This window comes from Limulus polyphemus, unplaced genomic scaffold (genome assembly GCF_000517525.1).
Source record: "Limulus polyphemus unplaced genomic scaffold, Limulus_polyphemus-2.1.2 Scaffold295, whole genome shotgun sequence".
Taxonomy (NCBI): Eukaryota; Metazoa; Arthropoda; class Merostomata; order Xiphosura; family Limulidae; genus Limulus; species Limulus polyphemus.
The window spans coordinates 104,199-121,034 of NW_013665905.1; the positions used below are offsets into that span (position 1 = coordinate 104,199).

General features: G+C 29.7%; 1 protein-coding gene across 8 annotated transcripts in view; it reads right to left on the reverse strand.

Moving 5' to 3' along the window:
* Positions 1-6: 6 nt before the first annotated feature.
* Positions 7-16,836, reverse strand: part of LOC106457130 (L-asparaginase-like) — a 40,145-nt gene continuing 23,315 nt past the window's right edge. For 3 of the 8 annotated variants that reach the window (XM_022382945.1, XM_022382944.1, XM_013916517.2), the window contains 5 exons: positions 14,823-14,933; positions 13,428-13,523; positions 10,769-11,016; positions 9,495-9,594; positions 1,406-2,688 (listed from right to left, as the gene is read on the reverse strand). In XM_022382945.1, the coding sequence (XP_022238653.1) occupies positions 2,527-2,688; positions 9,495-9,594; positions 10,769-11,016; positions 13,428-13,523; positions 14,823-14,933 (717 nt within the window). In that variant the 3' untranslated portion in view covers positions 1,406-2,526. Of the gene's footprint in view, positions 1,370-1,405; positions 2,689-4,138; positions 5,636-5,701; positions 5,742-8,641; positions 8,812-9,494; positions 9,595-10,768; positions 11,017-13,039; positions 13,114-13,427; positions 13,524-14,822; positions 14,934-16,836 lie in introns of those variants that run through there. The other 5 variants (XR_002610075.1, XR_002610076.1, XM_022382946.1 and 2 more) reach the window with 5 other exon arrangements.

Consider the following 16,836-nt stretch of genomic DNA (forward strand, 5'->3'; position numbering starts at 1 on the left):
ACTTGCAATAAAATTTTCACAGTTTTGACAGATAATCACTGTGTATCTATCGAGGTTAGCATGTGCTATATACTTAATCTTTTTCAATAAAAATAAAAGCAGCAGCAAACAGATCTCTTTTAACAGTCATTTGCAATATTTCATGGAATCTATTCAAAATCACAGTTTTTCCAACAAAACTGCAGCCTTATTCACGATCACTGATGTATGATATGTTGTTGTAGATGATAACTATGAGATCATATAAGCATAGAATGTAACAGACAATAATGTTTATGTTGCAAAATTAAACCAACAACGTGATCACATTTATACGGATGGCATACTACTGTACAATAAGATCATGTTTATGTATATATAATGTATTGTGGGAAGAACTTTTAAGTAGAATGTACTATTGAAGCCAATAACAACACATATATCTGTATGTATGTATGTATGTATGTATGTATGTGTGTGTGTGTGTGTGTGTGTATTAAGTTATTTTGTAGAGGTGGATGCTATTTCCTAGAGCAGAAAATTATGGATTACTAATGAGTATAAATAAGTTAACATGAGGTGAATCCTGGGCATATTACAAGAACCATAGAGAAAGATTTCTGCCAAAGATTATTTAAAAGAAGGATTTATAATTTATGTGATTTGCTTAAATAACACAGGACTAGTAAAAACATCTCAGAAATTTAAAACATACTTTAAATTATGTTATAACATCCATCAATCATAAACATCTTACAAAAAACAAATATATCTCAAGAAATTATAGATAAAAAAGAATAAAACTTTTCCCATTAATAAACATCACAAACTTTGAATGTTGTACTTGATACGCAGTACACATCATATTATTTACAAATATAAAGTATAATAATTCCCAAATAATTATTAAAGTATTTCAAAAAGGACCTATTTTATGTCAAAATCTCATACATCCCAATCAATTAAAAAAAAACTGCTGGTACAATGCATAATGTAAATTAGTTTTCCAGATAATGTTTTTAAAGCAACTAATAATAAACACTTATTATTTGTTAAAATTCCTTAAATAAGAATTCCCTACAATGTTAAGAAGTTCACTCGTACATATTTTCAACACATCTTTGGCAAATGTACGTGTTCAAATATTCAACAAAACTAAAACGTCATAGCTATAGTTATGTACAAATTATTCAAATAACAAGCTATGACTATAAAAAACATCTAAGATTATTATAAAGATTCAGCATCTATATGTACATAAGATAAAGACATATTCACAAGTCATCAAATAAATCTTGTACAGCTTGCTGAAATTCATCTATGTTGTTGCATGTGGAAATTTCAGTGAGAGATGCTTTGATGTAAACATAAATAAATGTATTGGAAATTTCTGAAACAAAGTAAACGATCAAAAGTTTTGAAAAAAAAAATGTTCTGTAAACGAAAAAAAATTATCTCTGGAAGAGAGATAAATTGAAAAATTAGAAATAACCTTTGGCTATTATTATCTTACATACAAATATCATAAATTTTTTCTACTACATTTACTTTCTTAGGTATCTGCGTCACAACAAAAACAATAAGGAAATGTTTTCAACGATTTTAAAAAGTGATACTTGTATTCTAGGCTAATACTTAAGTTGTACTGTAGCTATTTCACCATTTGCTATTTAAAATTAAACAACAGTACAACAGAAAATATAGAAAACAAAAAGAAAAACACTTTTTATATGCAGAATATGTTAATCAACAAACCCCCCTCCCATATCTTAATTTGTTTTATTAAATATTTAAAAATGAATCAAAATGTAGATATATATTTCACTGGTGAGATGCTGTTTAAAAAAGATTCAACTGTTCTTTAGCACAGGATTAAAGAGCACAACAAGGAAGTGGAAAAGTACATAACAGTTCAGATGTTAAAAACCAAATGAATCTTCTTCATGCTGTACATGAAGTTTGATTTTTAAACATGCTTTCATTAACAGAAACAAGCAGCTAGTGTAACATAAATCATACTCAGTTAGGTATCACATAACTAACGTACAAATACTTTCTATTTAAAAGCCATAACAACTTCTAGATATAAGAAAGTTTCATTAAGAGACATCACTCAAATAAAATCCAGAAATATTTTCACGATTTTAGTTTCAAGTACAAGAATGCTAATCTTTAGAAGTACAACTATTAAAGCAGATATGTGAGGTGAGAAGATGCTTACTGAATTATCATTATTTTCATGTGCATCTCTACACTTGGAAGTACCCTTATGTTTCTTAAAAACTACAAGCTGTACAAATCTTTTACATCACAGACTTTCTGAAAAAATGAGCATTTTTTTCACCCATCACTTCTCAACAGAAGTAAACCTTTTTTCTTCCCCTTTTAGAGGAAGAAAAATATTCAATCTCCGGCAGAAAATGGCTTAAAGAACATCTTCAACTGTTCCTTAGAAATAAGGGCTTACATTTCTACTAAAACTAACTACAAACTACAATGAAAAGAATGTATAAATATCTTAAGCTTTTGAAATTAATTATTTGTATTTTAAAATACTGTTGTATTAGTTATCAATAAGTCTTTTAGCTTCTCCCTTCCTAATTCAATAGCAATATCCAGGGGTGTGTGTCCATAAATATCAGAAGATTCAGTGTTCACATCCATACTTAACAAGTACTTCACTACAGTTTCATTATCCATTTCCACAGCCTAGGATGTATAAAATACATAGACATCAGTCGTGCTTAAACATGTTTTATATAACCACATCTATTTAACCCTTCAATTAATAACTTTTTATATACTGGTCTGCTTACTGAATCATAATGAGAATTTTATATTTTTACCTGTTAAACAAGTGTAAAGAACTAAGTAATTACCTATTTTCTATATAAAATATACACAGATCCCCAGCAGTAAAAAATGAAATCAACTGCAACATTAACAGTAATATTTAAAAATGATTTCTTTGTAATTCATATGTTGCTTGGCACTTGTAATCAATGTTATGAAACCATAAGCATTTTGGTGTATATACAATTTTAGATAATTTGTGTTTAAAAATTTGATGGGTTACAATAATAAAAACAAAAAATAACAACAGCCAATTCAAATTGTTCATCTCAAATGTTTAGATACTATTGAGTTACTTTATTTAACAAAATATATATAAGGAAAAGTGAAATACTTTTGGTGACTTAAAACAGGCCAAAAGCAGTCCACTAAAAGTGGGAGGAACACAATAGGAGAATATGTAAAAAAAAAAATTAAAATAGAGAGGGAGAAAAGAGATTTTAAAATATTTATTATACTTTAGAATTCTTAGAAGACTACGATACCAGTTTTCAAAATGTTTGTTATCTTAAGCTCTTTCAAGTTGAGTTAAAATTACCTTAATTAAAGTGCTTGATAAAATGACTTTCAAACAAACAGAAACACAAAGCACAATAGTATGCTAAGACTACAGCCAAAGAACAAGTGATAAGTAATCAGCCATTTGATGATCATTAGAACTTAGCATTTGAACAAAACAGTGTTGATGACCATAAGCGAGCATGAAAAGATTTTTGAATATGTTATTTTTATCCTTTTTTTAATAATTATAATCTTCAGTTTTTATAAAGATGAAAGTATAAAATAAGATTGATGTCTCTAAGCCCATTTAGCTTTCATTCTGCATAAAGATAAGTAGGTTAACTACAAAAAATAAAATCATACATGATCTTTGATACATTTACAACGCATGTATTCCTTAATTCTATATCAGTTATAATTAGAAAAATAATGAACTTTTAAAACACAAAACAACCCTCAGAATTTATTACTTTTGGTATGATAATCAGTGCCATTCCAATAAAGCAAACTGCTTAAGTATATTTCAGTAATTGATATGAAAAATTTGACTGACTAATAAAAAAAATATAGTTAATTAAATCATCATTTCTTTCATTTAACCCAATTATTATTTGACTTAAACTTGGTATTGTAATAGCAAACAGTTCATGAAGTATGAATAAATGGAGATTTCTACTCATTAGGTTTCGTAACTTGATAAAATATTTTTAAAGAACTGTAAAAATCAAATAAAATTTAAAAATGAAAAAAAATATATATTTTTTTACACATCAATTTGAAAATTCATAGAGAACAAAATCTGCCACAATGATAAAAAAAAGTTAGAATAAATCATGATTTCTATTAGTAGATACTGGGGCTACATAGATTGGTTTTTCTGAATATCTTCCAGAGATATAACAAATATCTTGCTGATGTGTGAAGGAAAATACCTATATAGCCCATAGGGTTATAAAGAAAATCTATAGAAATATCATCTACAGATGCAAATAATATCCTGCTAGTCTATAAAGCAAAAGAAAGACACCAAAATAAACTAGAAATCTACAAAGAAACAGGCTAGGATACCCTCTACAACTACAAAGAAAGACACCTTGAAAAGCTGTAGAGAAATGTATCCCGATATTTTTTAAAATTATAAAGAAGAATAACAGGATAAAAATCTTTACAGCTGACCAAGCAGCTATGGTTTGATAAACAATTTGTCAAATCTAAATAAATAAAAAGTAAACCTTACAAAAAGTGAATCTCAAATCTTAGCAGATAGATTCAAAATTAAACTTTTATTCTACATAATAAAATAACTTCTTTCCATTACATGATACATAAGATGAGTCCTTTAAACTGTGTGAAACGCATTACAAAAAACTGTTGCTAAACTTTGTCAAAGGCCAATGTTGAATAACAGATCTGGGATCCAAATCAATTTTTGTTCCAAAAAATGTGTTGGAAAATATTTAAACTTGGACATTAATTATTATTAAAGCTATTCCTCTGTTTCACAGGAGCCCTTTTTTTACAATATGGAATAAAATGCAAATAGAAGTCATTCTGCATGTGTTTATCTGTGGTTTTATTGGAGTGCTTTCATTAAGTGAACTAGATTTGAGTTTAATATAATTCTCTAGTCATTTGTGTATTAAAAGGTTGCAAGTAGCTTTTGGGGAAAAAAAAAGGATAAACAGGGTGACGTTTTATAGACAAAAAAAATAATAATGAAGAAGAAGAAGAGATAACATATAGTCGAGTAGATAAAATGTAGGACTAACAGATTCATTTTCAGTGAATGTGATCAGTCTCATTCTTAAGTTTATTCCCCACAGTGAAGGGACAGTGTTACCTCAGTAGTCACCAGAAATCAGTCTCATTCTTAAGTTTATTCCCCACAGTGAAGGGACAGTGTTACCTTAGTAGTCACCAGAAATCAGTCTCATTCTTAAGTTTATTCCCCACAGTGAAGGGACAGTGTTACCTTAGTAGTCACCAGAAATCAGTCTCATTCTTAAGTTTATTCCCCACAGTGAAGGGACAGTGTTACCTTAGTAGTCACCAGAAACCAGTTTCATTCTTAAGTTTATTCCCCACAATGAAGGGACAGTGTTACCTTAGTAGTCATCAGAAATCAATCTCATTCTTAAGTTTATTCCCCACAGTGAAGGGACAGTGTTACCTTAGTAGTCACCAGAAATCAGTTTCATTCTTAAGTTTATTCCCCACAGTGAAGGGACAGTGTTACCTTAGTAGTCACTAGAAATCAGTCTCATCCTTAAGTTTATTCCCCACAGTGAAGGGACAGTGTTACCTTAGTAGTCACCAGAAATCAGTCTCATTCTTAAGTTTATTCCCCACAGTGAAGGGACAGTGTTACCTTAGTAGTCACCAGAAGCCACTGGAACAGAGTACGAATCCTAAAAAAAAAAACAAAGAAAAGAAGGTTTATTAGTTCCATATGCACCCATCAATGTGAACATAATTACATAAATACTCAATATCAAATTAAATTGGCAAACAACATCTAAGTAACTACTTAATTTCTTGACTTAACTGAGATCATCTCTAACAACTTTGCAGGCTACTCCACTCTATAAACTCAATCAGTAAAAAAAACTGGTAGGAAATATCTTTTCAAAATATCTCCAAACTTCAAGATGCTTGTACTTATCAGAGTGAGATAATTTAAAGTTCTTTTACAACAATTTTATCATTTTTATATACATTGGCTTAATTATATAGGATACAAAATTCTACATCAGCTACTGAGTACTATCGCTTAGAAGACAGTTACTAAGTCATTGTTACACCTCCATTACTCAGATTCTTATAACCATAATCATTCAACTAGTTGAAGATTTTGTTACTTAATAAATAATAATAAAAATTTTATAAATTATCCATTGTAATATACTATTCAAACTTAACTAGAATGATTAAAATCTTTGAGAAGACTAGTGTGTTTTATGGCTTACTTGCCTGATTTAGGGTTTGGGGGCTTTTAAGAAGGCTCCTGAATAGTCATTAACTACTTTTGTTTTTCTGAAATTGAGTGTTTTCTTTTTTTTGCACGAACTTATAATCAAGTCTTTTGGGGCAGTTCAATCTTTGTTTTTGCTACTTCCAACAAACTTTGAACAATACTAAATTATTTAAAATATTTCTCTTTGATAGCTTCAGTTAGTCTTTCATAAGCTTCAGCAAACAGTTTCTTTCTTGGTTGCATTATATTTCAGTATGCATTCTCAGACTTCTAAAGGTTACTTTCCTTCCAAGAAAGCTCTCCGAGTTTCTGTGCTTATGCTGATCTTGCCTTACCTGCCTCTTGGCAGCATTAGCCTCTACTTTATCTTCCACTAAACACTTCCTGTATTTGTCATAAGCTTGATTTCAAGCATCCTTGAACACCCTTAATCCATTGTGCTTAATTGTAAGTTAAATCCTGTAAGGGGTTAATGATGCTCTTTCTTCCCGAAAGGAATCTCACCATATAAGTTACCATGGACAAGCTACAATACACTTTTAACTAGTTTCTGAAAGGCACTCTGCTTGCCATTACCTGTTTTGTTCTTGAATTACGAAACTTTGTTCCAAAAATAATCAATCTTTAGATACTTGAAACCCTCCTTAACATCCATGGAACTGGGTTTATACCATTCTTCTGGAATATCATCACCCCTGGTACACATTCCTATCATCCGTCACAGAAACATTTTTGTCACCTGAAATTACTTGAGGCAGAGCTAGTGCAATTCTTCTAAATGTCCTAGTTCTTCAATCAATTGTTTACATCAGTGAATAGAAATATCACATATGTGCAAAATACTCATTTGTAGACATAGTAGTTTGTCTTTCTCAATGGGAGTTTTTGTAAAACCTGTTTATGTTGGTGCTCCATTCTCAATTTCATAAAGTGTCAGAAAAGTATCAGCCTTTTTGTAATCAGTGTCCTAGATATCAGTCTACCTGCTCTTTATCACATTAAATCTTAAACAAAGTTGACTTTATCACTTCTGTCATCTGATCATGCAATTCATGGAAATATTCTTATGTCTGAAAAATTAGTAAAAAGTTGCTAATACAAAAATTCAACTTTACTTTTAATTCTTTGTAATTTTAACTCATTCAGCATATACCCATATTTATCATGCTTTTGCAGACCATGTTCTGTTTTGTTCTCTTTGACTCCTGTTGGCACATCCACTAAATAAAGTAATTATTAATGCATCCCACTTGTCAAGGATTTTCAAAAGAAGAATCATTTACAGAAGTTTTTACGGGAGTCATTAACATCAGTTTTGCACCACTGTCTTGTCTGGTAACCATGTTTACCTACCTGTGCTAGTAAACATGTATACACGTGTTTCATTTAAATATTATCCACTTTACTTATTACACCAATTTAGGGCTACTCCATATAGTGTGGCATGGGAAAAATGTACATCACTTTTTCTTCCAAGACTTAAAGCTCATAAAATAACTTTTTTTTTTTTTTTTAGACAAGACCATTTGCAGAATATCAATAAAATATAATTTCATTTAGAAGGCCAAAATTTTTTTTTTATGTCTGTCATATGAAAGATTTAATTTTTTTTTTCTCAGACACTCCCATGCTTGTGCTTTATTAGAATAGTCCTCACTACTTAAATTTTGTTTCCAACATCCATATACATAAAAGCATTGCTAATATAAGTAATAAATGGTATGTTACCAATATATCAATTTCTCAAAGTATACAAATTACACTGGTCAAAGCAGTGGATTTGAGATAAATTCGGACTGCTCTGAATCTGCCAAATCCTTAATACATATGTGTTTCAACTCTAAACTCATCCAGTCAAACTAAGAAAGAACCAGTGAATACTCAAATCTTAACAATAATCAGAGCTAATAGAAGGTATTGCTATTCTAAATATTTACGGTTCTGTTAGTTGTGCTATGTTCTCCTTCTTTGATTTTATTCCATCATCTCAGTTTATCTACTGAAAACACTTATCACAATCATCAAGTATAAACTGATGTCATCTTTGATGTAATTACAAATCACTGATTATGAGATATATAATATATATATGTAGCAAAACATTCAACTATAAATATATTTCCAATCATTGCCATAAACTTCCCATTCTTGACTAAGAAATAATGTTGTATGAATCAAGAAAGCAGTATTAGTATTAGTTCAGTATTTGTAATTCTGTCAAGGTGGTTGGCAGATTACTTGTACTTGTTATCGATGAGTCAAAGTACCACACTCAGATTGCATCATTGGAGTCACCTGAATGGAAACATGGGCCATATTATTAGGAAAACTTACCAAATGTAACTAACTTGGCACAGTAGGAGAAGTTCAGTAACCAATGGTTCAGTTCCATCATCATATATTCTTCAGGTGCTGCACCATAGTTCTCCATTCAGAATGTTGATACACAGTCACAGCTATGGATCTCTTTTTCTCTGTTTCCAGTGCTTCAGTTCTACTGTGTACTATTAATATTGTATTTTCTAAAAACGTCTACTATCAGTGAGTGAAAACATAAGGCTAAATTGCAAGAATATGGGGAAATAAAGGGGAGCACAAAAAAACATGGGGAATATATAAATTTTGAACTGATACTATAACTGGTTTACTCACTATCACATATTTTGAAGATTTCATCAATAGCTGAAGCATGAACTGCAAATCATAATCAAATGAGCACTTAGATCAATTATTTTTTTGAAACACATAAAAGCTAAGAATGTCTTCTATTATTATGATTTTATTTTTATATAAAAGCTTTGTTTGTCTATTTGTAGGGCTCTTGTGTAATGTGTCTGTACATTAAACCAAGAATACAACTTTTCCTGTGAGTTTAATCAGCACATAAATTTAAATTGAAACTACAGTAATGTATAAACAATATCTTATCAATATATGGAATGCAGCAGTGTACAATGAACATGAATCATTGTTTGGTGGGAAATATAAAGGGCAGAAAAAAAATATATATACACATATAGACACAATTTTAGCATCTACACCTCTTTCCTTTTAATTACCAAGCATTTAAATTACCTATAGTAAGTACATTAAATTAAAAATGTGTCACTCAACAGTAAAATAAGTACCCAAAACTAGAACAACATTTTATTTCAATTATTTAACACTATTACCAGAGAACCCTTACCACATGAAGTGCTGTACGACCACAACCATCAGGTTCACTCAAATTCACTCCAGCTAGCGAATAAGAGGTCAATCTTCTAACATCGTTACGTTTAGCAGCACTGCAAAACATAAATTTCACATCACTAATAGCTTGCAAAACAAAATTTTACCCAAGATTCAGGAAGATTGATGCTTCATTAAGCTTTTAGTTGCTTCACTGATAATTTAAATAAAAGTTTGAAAAAAATTACAGTATAAATAATAGTGTCAATAAAAACTACCAATGGTTGTTTTTCACATTGTGTTTTTTTTGGTAAGTATTTTAAATAACTGTCAAATTTTTATACACTGTTAAAAAGAAGGTTGCAGTGGTTAATTGTAGTTCATCTTTCATCTGACAAACTTCATCTAAATGTTTTGAAGCTTGTTTGAGGATGACATTTCATTCTGCAAGTGGAAGTCTTGGAATATCTTCAAACAAGCTTCAAAAAAAAAATAGATGAAGTCTGCTAAAACATATCAGATGACAATTATTAAATACTTAATAATAAATATATAAAAAACTAAGATCTTTGAGCTATTAGATCATAATTTTCAAAACAGACATTCCACTTATCACTATCACTAAAAAGAATACTTAGAAAATATATGAAACAATATCATATGAAATTATAAATATTGAAATTATCTTTCAAGAATAAGTTGATATATTTTTCATTCTTTTATATTATAAAAAAAACATAAAACCTATCATATATTTTATTTTTATAAGAGAATAATTAAATGCACATCTTTTAAAATCAACTAATACTAAAAGACTGCTTAGTAGGTTAGACTCCTGTCCTACAAGACAGTGACCACAACTTTAGTATGTAATTATGTATTTTATTTTGTTCCAAGAATATTTAAGATTGTTCTAGATTCATGGAAAACTTTATTCAGAAAATACTTTTAAACAAATATTGCTGTGGTTTGAGATAAAAGTATATACGAGTTGAAAAATGAACAAAAACTATCAAGAAATTTGAAACTATGGTGAAGTTGGGATAAATAAAAATAATGCTCAAAATTTTACTAGAAAAAGTGTTACGAAAAGTTCAGTACCGCAAGACATGCTTTTATATGATGGTCTCAGAAATCTGTTTAATTATGATATATATCCACATAAATACTATGCAGTTCTATCAAGATGATAATATGAAGAATAAAATATAAAGCTATTACATTAACCTCTTATTATAACACATCTTTAGCCTCAAACAAACAAACAAAGATATGAAAGATAGCGCATACTTTATTACACAGTCTGCCAAAACCAAAGGCGGCAGAGTAAGATGGCTGCCAGCCTTTCTCAGTATTTTAATGATTTCATGATAATCAAACTCAACAGCATTTTGTAGGGGTGTCTTATGCTCTCGGTCCCTCATGTGCACACTGGCCCCATGCTTAAGGAGATACTCTACAATTTCTTGGTTACCCTCTGATGCGGCAATGTGTAGTGGAGTGCGAAAATCATAGTCACATGCAGAGAGGTAGGCTCCCTATAATAAAAAATGTGATATCTAGTACATACAGATACTGTTTCTTTGTTATGGAAAGAACAAAATAAAATATAAAACTCAACTCTCATTAGAAATTACAAAAAAAGTTTAATCAATTTAATAATTCAAGAAAAAAAATTACAAAAATTGTTGGTTCTAATAAAGTTATTTTCAAAACCAACAAATCACTGAAAACATCCCATTCAAATAGCCTTAGCCTCTTGAGAAATAAAAAAAATCAATGCTCTCAATTTTCTCTTGGCAACAGATTAGGTAGTTTTGTTTAGGTTTTTCAGAACTTTTTTGAATTTAATAATAATACAACTGAATTTAGGAAAAAAAATTACATAATGCCAAAATAGTTTGTAACTTTTTTTGTATAATACTCTTATAATAAATTGTTTATTGTGAAAACATTATGCAATTATTTACCAGTTTAGGTGATGGGTGTAACAAAATTTTCTATTGTGATAAAATAGCCTATAAAAGAAAAACATTAATTGTTTGTTTGAAGTTAAGCACAAAGCTACACAATGGGCTATCTGTGCTCTTCGCACCATGGGTATCAAATCCCAGTTTCTAGTGAAAAACATTAATGTATATATGTATCGAAATAACCAAATTAAATACAGCATTAGATACTTTATATTTATGTGTTAACTGGAAGAAATTATTTTACTAAGAAATGTTTTAGAAACTTTCCATATTAATATTGTCGTAATTTGTCAGGTGAGTGCTTGAGTGAGTGAGTGACCACAGAAAATAAGTCAAAATCCAAGAACTTAGAACTGATTCTGCTCCCCCAAACAACGAAGGAAGAGAATGTGTAAGTTGAGCCCCCTAGTAGGTCCAGGACAGAGATTAAAAAGATGTAATGATCCCTTTTTCCATTTGCCTAATAGTATCAAAAATTTAAAGATCATTAACTATTAATGTAAATCAACCAAAGTACATCTGATATACATAAGTTAACAAATCTTGGGAATGTTTGCAAAATAAATATGGTGTTTCAAATTATAATTTTACAATTAAAAAGTGACGAGTCATTTTAAAGATACTTTATTACCACATAATAAAATTATTTACTAGTATTTCTCACATAAAACAGATTTATAAAAACATTCAGCTGCATCATATATAATCCTAAGTGTTAGTGTTTATTCTACGATATAATACTTCTACCTCTCAACATTTAACCATTGTATCTGGTGTTTCACTTCATTTGGTAGCTGGAACTAGTCTTTCCAGGGAATGAAATGCCCATTTAATAACCAGTTATGCACATATTACAGGCTTCATTATAGCTTACTTTAATGATCCGTCTTGCAGTTTAATTATTTTCATTGAAAAATTTCATTAACTTCACAGCTTGAGTTATAAATAAGAATGAGAAATGAATAAAACCTTAAAGCAAGCATTAAAAGTTGCAAAGTATAATGGCATTTCACTTTAAATAAAAGGATATTCATTTGTATATCTTAATGTGTACATACTACACCAAGAAGTCTTGGTTAGATGTAAAATTGACATGGTCTGTGCAGTTTTGTCTTACCACACAATGTACAAGGAAAGTAGCTGATAAGTTTATTAGAAAGCAAAAAAATAAATTAACAGTCAGAATATTTAATTCCCATGTACACAACTCTAAGAATGACAAAAATAACTGAAAACACATCAATGCACAGAAACAACTGCTTCCTTAAATTTAAAATTTATCAGTAGAATTTTCTTTGTTAGATTTCCATGAAGTAATAATGCTGCAATAAACAGAAGCAAAAGTGCTGTAGATGTCACTTTGTTGACATTAATGAAACACAAGTGATTGAATGGCTGACCATCACTGTCAGACCAGCACTTGAATGACTAATTACACTTGCAGTCACAGTCAGCCAAGTGCTTCAACAACTGATCACTGAAATCAACAAAATTGTAAGGTCCTCTACTTATTACCTAATGTTAAGAAGAACTTGAATAATTGATAAAAATATATAGTAGCAGGAGAAAAAAAGAAATGAGAACTTACACATTCACTAAAGTTGAACTATAAAAGTGGAACTTGAAGGGACTAGTCTTGGATTGTTCTAAAAAGAATGAAGACTGTGCCAAACATAAATCAACTGATAAATGGGAACTTCTGTTTTCATAATGCTCTTTTTATCTTTAACAATATTTAAAGAAAAAAATCATCATGCACAGAACTGTAACAGTGACCATTATCAACATGTGCCATAAATGAAAAAAATAAATTATAGTTGACATAAGCACTACAAGTTTAGAAATGAAAAAAAAGCACTTTTATAGAAGCCTAGGATAAAAAATAAAATGTTCTAAATTGCAATTACATATTTCTAAAATATAATTTTGTGAACTATTTTATTAAATATAGTCAAATAATTCCAACTTTTACTTACAAACTGCCTCATAATTTCAAGCTTTTCAAGGTCTCCCTTAGCAGCCACAGTACAGAGAATAGAAGGATAAAGAGCACTTCGAAGAGCATCAACTTCCTGAAAGAATAATGAAACTTAATTTCTTTCAACCTAATCCAATCTTTAACAAAGTGTTCATAATTATTAATCAAATGTTGAGTTCCATTGATATTATTTTGAATGAGTAGGAATTCATGGCGATCAATATAATCTCTTCAAGGTTTTTGTACTTGTGTGTGTGTGTTTTTTTTTTCAGTTCTACATATTTGAAGTTTTGCATTTCAATTAATACATATTATTCATTATCTGAAGTCAGATAACATGCAATTGATCATTACAAATCCCTTTATGAACAGTTATGATACAAACAAAACAAAAACTTTTAATATTTGTGTTCTTATTTTGAAAAACAACAAAACAAACTTTTTAATATTTCTGCTCCTATTTTGACAAAAAAACAAACATTTTAATATTTGTGTTATTATTTTGAAAACAAAACAAACATTTTAATATTTATGTTATTATTTTGAAAACAAAACAAAGCAAACTCTTAATATTTTTGCTATTATTTTGATAAAAACAACAAAACAAACTCTTAATATTTTTGCTCTTATTTTGATAAAACAACAAAACAAACTTTTAATATTTTTGCTCTTATTTTGATAAGAAGTTTTGTTGTTTTTATCAAAATAAGAGCAAAAATATTAAAAGTTTGTTTTGTTGAAAAATTTTAATATTTTTGCTCTTATTTTGATAAGAACAACAAAACAAACTTTTTAATATTTTCTTATTTTGATAAAAACAACAAAACAAACTAATATTTTTGTTCTTATTTTGATAAAAGCAACAAAACAAACTTTTAATATTTTTGCTCTTATTTTGATAAGAACAACAAAACAAACTTTTTAATATTTTTGCTCCTATTTTGATAAAAACAACAAAAGAAACTTACTGTTTTTTTCTTATTTTGGTAAGAACACTAAAAGAAACTTTTAATATTTTTGTTCTTATTTTGACAAAAACAATAAAACATACTCTTATTATTTTTTTCTTATTTTGACATAAACAATAAAAAAACTTAATATTTTTGTTCTTATTTTGGTAAAAATAAACTTTTAATATTTTGCTCTTATTTTGATGAACTTATCTGTACTGTGCTGTATTATTAAGAAGAGGGCAAGTACATCAAGACATTTTCTTATGAGCACATGTTTTACAAGGTGATATATCACATGTATCAGTGGAATTCCACATCAAGGTGGCTTGACACATATCACATGATTTGTATTTTTCAGAAAAATATTGCACACACACAACAACAGCAATATATATATGTATATAGCATTAAGTCTTTAAGGATCAAGACTTTTATCTTACTTCAGCTGATGACAGCCTCATGGCTGTGATAATTCCGGTAATTAAATCCTTGTCTTCAAGCTTTATATCCTTTCCGACAGTAAGCTCACCTCTTAAGTTAGTCTGCATCATCTGAAGCAAAAAAACAAAACAAAAAAATTTTTACCCAGTGTGGTATATAAATACTACACATCTCTTTCTCCCGTAGTTTATGTTAAAAAAATTGTAAAGTTTTCTAAGTATTGATTTGTAACATGAAATCAGAACAAAGTCATGCACTTAATTCAGAATAGATATTTCTAGCTTCTTTTATTTTAAGTTTCCAATTGGTCATCTACAGAGTTGACAATGAATGGTTAACACGTTAATTTCTCGGTTGAAAGAATCAAGACTCGTTGTAGAAATTTTGTCTTTGTTTCCTCTATTCTTCAATCTACTTGTCATGTATATTTTGTTTTAGTTCATTCTCAAGTAAAGTTTATTTCGATTTATTTCTATTTAAATACAGCTCCTTTTATTTATTTATCAATTTAATAGTTATACATTTACTTCAATTTTCACAATACAAAGCAATAGTTCTACCACTAAACAACCAGCTTTTTACTTTCAGTTAATAGTGTTTCATTTTCATTTCAATTTAAACACTGTGTCTTATTTGTTGTTCGAGTGTAGATCAGGTAATTATGTGATGTGTCTATCTTTGAATTTCCACTGCTTACATAAAATGACCAAATTTAGTGCCACTGACCAGGATTTAGCTGTTACTGGGAAGTGAATTCAATTTGAGTATTTGGTTCCTCCACATTGTTTCTCTCTCTTCTGCTCCCTGTGAAATACAATCCAAAAGATACATCTGAATTCTGGAAAAGTACTAGACAGAGAGGAGGAGAGCCAAACAGATTTGGAGTGAGATCAGACGAATCACCGATTGATCTACAGAAGTCTGGCCTTTGTTGAATGCTGAGCGCTTTCTGGGAGATTTTTTGAAATACACATTCTTTCCATCACAACTGAATCCTGGCCTGGTTCATCTGTAACAGCTGAAGATCTTGGTCATTCTCATGCATACTAGCTAAGTTTAAGTATAATGGTGGAAGATATGAAGGAGAGGTAACTGATTGTATTTATGTTGCAAATAGACTAATAAGGGGCAAGGTTGTACAGTGAGCTTCATAGGTTGGCAACCAGCATTCCTGAAGCCCCATACTGGAATGGGTTCAGCCAGAAATGAGCTACAATGGATGGAAAATGTTTACTTACAACACCTCCTGGCAGTGGACTCACCATCAAACATTTCACAGATTGAGCCAAGAACTTTCTCATGAAGGAAAAAGTGATGATGATGCCACATGCCAACAAGAACTTCGTATTAAAGCAACTTCAAGCAGTGCTGCTGCTAACAAAGCAATACAGAGAAAGAAAAAAATGTTACCCTAGAGATTAACACAGTTGGATGAATAGCTACAGTGGCAATGTTGAGAGTGAGAGATAACTAAGAACAGTTAGGACAGCTGTGTGATAAACGTGGCAGCAAGGTCAACATATGAAAGTTGTAACCTTTTAAATATACTTAAGAGCCATTTGATCACATCAGCAGATGGAACACCATAAGAAACACCAAGTCTGATTTACATGAGTTACCTGTATGCTACACAGTTATTGAATTGATTGAAATATGCCTGCATGTACACCCAGCAATCTGTATATGCAGAAATACAAGCATATGAGGAAGGAAGAAAGAACATAAAGAGATTACATCCCCCAAGTTTGCATCATAACTTTTGCCACTTCCATTAGAAAGAAGTAAAGAGTAACAGTAATGATTTAATCTTCTCCAAAATATCTAGTGTTGATATATTTTATGTTGTCAGTAGTGTTATCTTTGTATATCCCTAAATGCAATATAATGTATTGAACAGTCTGATTAATTTAAAGAATGAAAATGTAGTAAATGAAAAGTGCTACATCTTTTTTTCTTACCAAACTTAAATATTCTACATAACAAAACCTGTGTACGTTGTCTGCATCTTAATGT